The sequence below is a fragment of the Protobothrops mucrosquamatus genome, unplaced genomic scaffold (assembly GCF_001527695.2).
Source record: "Protobothrops mucrosquamatus isolate PMUCROS unplaced genomic scaffold, P.Mucros_1.0 scaffold2401, whole genome shotgun sequence".
Classification (NCBI taxonomy): Eukaryota; Metazoa; Chordata; class Lepidosauria; order Squamata; family Viperidae; genus Protobothrops; species Protobothrops mucrosquamatus.
This window is the reverse complement of record NW_015388473.1, coordinates 150,946-153,705: the sequence shown is the minus strand read 5'-3', so window position 1 is coordinate 153,705 and position 2,760 is coordinate 150,946. Positions and strand designations below refer to the sequence as shown.

At 48.7% G+C, this 2,760-nt stretch overlaps 1 protein-coding gene across 1 annotated transcript in view; it reads right to left on the bottom strand.

Annotated features, from left to right (window-relative positions):
- PIAS3 (protein inhibitor of activated STAT 3) overlaps nucleotides 1-2,760 on the bottom strand; it is a 29,221-nt gene that overhangs the window by 11,011 nt on the left and 15,450 nt on the right. Inside the window, exons 7-8 of the mRNA XM_029285870.1 lie at nucleotides 1,591-1,664; nucleotides 35-195 (exon numbers count right to left, since the gene is read on the bottom strand). Of these exons, the coding sequence (XP_029141703.1) occupies nucleotides 35-195; nucleotides 1,591-1,664 (235 nt within the window). The remainder of the gene's footprint in view (nucleotides 1-34; nucleotides 196-1,590; nucleotides 1,665-2,760) is intronic.

Sequence of the window (2,760 nt, the reverse complement as noted above, 5' to 3'; positions counted from 1 at the left end):
GAGAACAGGGAGCCCCCGGCCTCCCCAGCCTTACCCGTCAATGATCAATCCCTCGTAGGGAGCCTTCTTGTCACAGACAGGACACGTCCAGGTGGGCTTCTTCTCGTTCATCTGCAGGTACAGGGCCGCGTCGAAGCACTGGAGGTGGGTGCAGGTAAAGGCACGACAGGGAACGATCAGCCGCATCTTGCCCAGCTGGCGGGGGGAGGAAAGGGATGGGGAGGGTGAGTTGCTTCAGGAGGACCCAGACCCCTGCAGTGGGGGATCCCCTCTCAACAGGGCGTCCTCGTTATGTGCTTCGCCATCCCTCAAACGCTGGGGCCTGCAGCACATTCCAGTGTCAAATCACACAATTTATGGCTCTTTGCAGCAGCATCCTGCAGTTCTTGTGACTGCGTTCTACGAGTGTAGCTAAAACCCACTCTAAGGAATCCTTCCAAAGTTACAGCGGCAGTCAAAAACGTGATTGACGACCGTTGTTAACGACCCACCTCACTTTACATCTTAAGAAGACAGAATTCTTGGAATGTCTCTTCCAACAGGCATCTTTATTAAGAGAAAATGATTGCAGGCGTGCTAGACAGGATCCGGGGAATTCTCTCCCATCCTTCAATTGTTTTAAAGTGTTCCCAAGCAGCCCCCCACCCCACATTTCTTCCGGGTGATGATCACTCATCCTCTCTTTTCCCAGATCCCAGGTGCTGCATTGTCCCCCCCCCCTTTTCCCTCACTGCCCGCAAAAGGGAGACTTCAGAGAGAGAGTAGATGAAAGGCGATGGCGATATTGTTATGGTCAGTCCTTTTGATGAGAATCCACATCCAGTCACTTTGTAGTTTAATGAAGGAAGTGAGAGTCATAACCCGCCCCTGCTCATCCCCCTTCCCCTTCGTAGTATGACAGAATCCAGAGAGAGTAAGAAATGGGTTTTTATCAGAGTAGGTAGCTAGAAATGAAATATAATTGGATTCTGACATCCGTTTTTCAGAGTTACGACCATTGCAGCATCCCCAGGCTCAGGGGATCAAAATTTGGACACTTGGCAACCGACTCGTATTTATGACGGTTTCAGCGTCCTGGGGGGTGGTGGGTGGTCATGTGATTCCCCTTCTGTGACCCTCTGACAAGCAAAGTCATCGGAGGAAGCCCGATCTGCTTCACAACTGTGTTACTAATTTGAACATCAGTGGCAATTCACGTAACAAGTATGGCAAGGAAAGCCGTAAAATGGGGCAAAATTCATTTAACAAATGTCTCGCTTTGTGGCGTAAATCTGGGGCTCGGCTGTGGTCATAAGTCGAGGACTTCCTGTATTCACTCCCAGCGCTTCGCAAAGCTGTCTTTGGTTCATTTTATGACGGCTGTGTTCTAACAGCCAGCACAAAAAGATTATAAAATCATGTCAAGCCACAACCACAAGGGAAGGTTTCATTAGGGTTTTAAATAGACGACTGCCTGTATAGATGTTTCTGGGGTGGAAAACAGTCCAGTCATAAATGCATTTTATGGGGTTTCTCTTGGTATTAAGCAAGTCGACTTTTTCCCCCCAAACCATAAAAAGACTAACAGTGAGCGCTGCTGGCAGACATTACCGGACACATGAGCGACACTCGTAAACTCGTGGTGGCGATCTCGCTGTCAGGATCGGCTGTCAGCTTCTCTTTGACTGCAGGGAGAAAAAAAGCTTTTTTTAATCCCAAGCACAGATAATTCACGGAAGAGAGTTATGTACCACATGGTGTAACATACATGGACTTATGACATATACTAACATTTCACCTAGAGTTAAAAAAAAAAACACAATAAAAGAAGGATATACACACGTAGTCCTTGACTTACGGACACTATTGAGCCAAAAATTTATGTTACTAAGCGAGACTTTTGTTAGGTGAGTTTTGGCCCACTTTAGAGAATTTTTTTTGCCTCATTTGTTAAGTGAATCCCTGCAGCTGCTAAGCTAATAACGTGGTTGTTAAGTGAATCTGGCTTCCCCCACTGACTTGGCTGATCAGAAGGCCGCAAAATGGGATCATGTGACCTTGGGACACGGTCATAAATATGAGTTAGTTGCCAAGCACCTGAATTCTCATCACACGATCCTGGGGATGCTACGAAGGTCGAAACTATGAAAAATGGTCCTTTTTTCAGTGCTGTTGTAACTTTGAACGGTCATCAAACGAACTGTTGTAAGTTGAGGACTACTTGTATGTATTTGCACTTTTGTGTGACTCAGATCTCTGGCTGCTATGCAGCGATCACGGCAGCTGAAGCTCAGTGCCTGGTCCTGCTGAATGAGATGGACAACAGGAACCACAGGTAAGGATACATGTTAGATCCTACCATGTGGCAATGAGGGTGGCGAGGTCTAATTACTACTCCACCCTCATTGCGTCATCAGATAATCGCCCGGCCACCCTCTTCAGGGTGACCCGCTCCCTCCTTCAGTTGAGGGGGGGGGACCCCCTGGTGGGGAGGGCTGAGGATTTTGCTCAATATCTGTATGACAAAGTCGCTCGGATCCGAGAGGGTTTAGACTCCGACTGGGTGGCCCCGGGGGAGGTGACGGGAGCAGGTCTTGAGACTATTATATGGGAGGAGTTTGACTCTGTGGCTCCCGAGGACGTGGACAGGATCCTGGGGAGGCTGAATGCAACCACATGTTTATTGGATCCGTGTCCCTCCTGGCTGGTACTGGCGGCTCGGGAGGGTACACGAGCCTGGCTCCAGGGAATTATAAACGCTTCTTTACGGGAGGGTGCCTT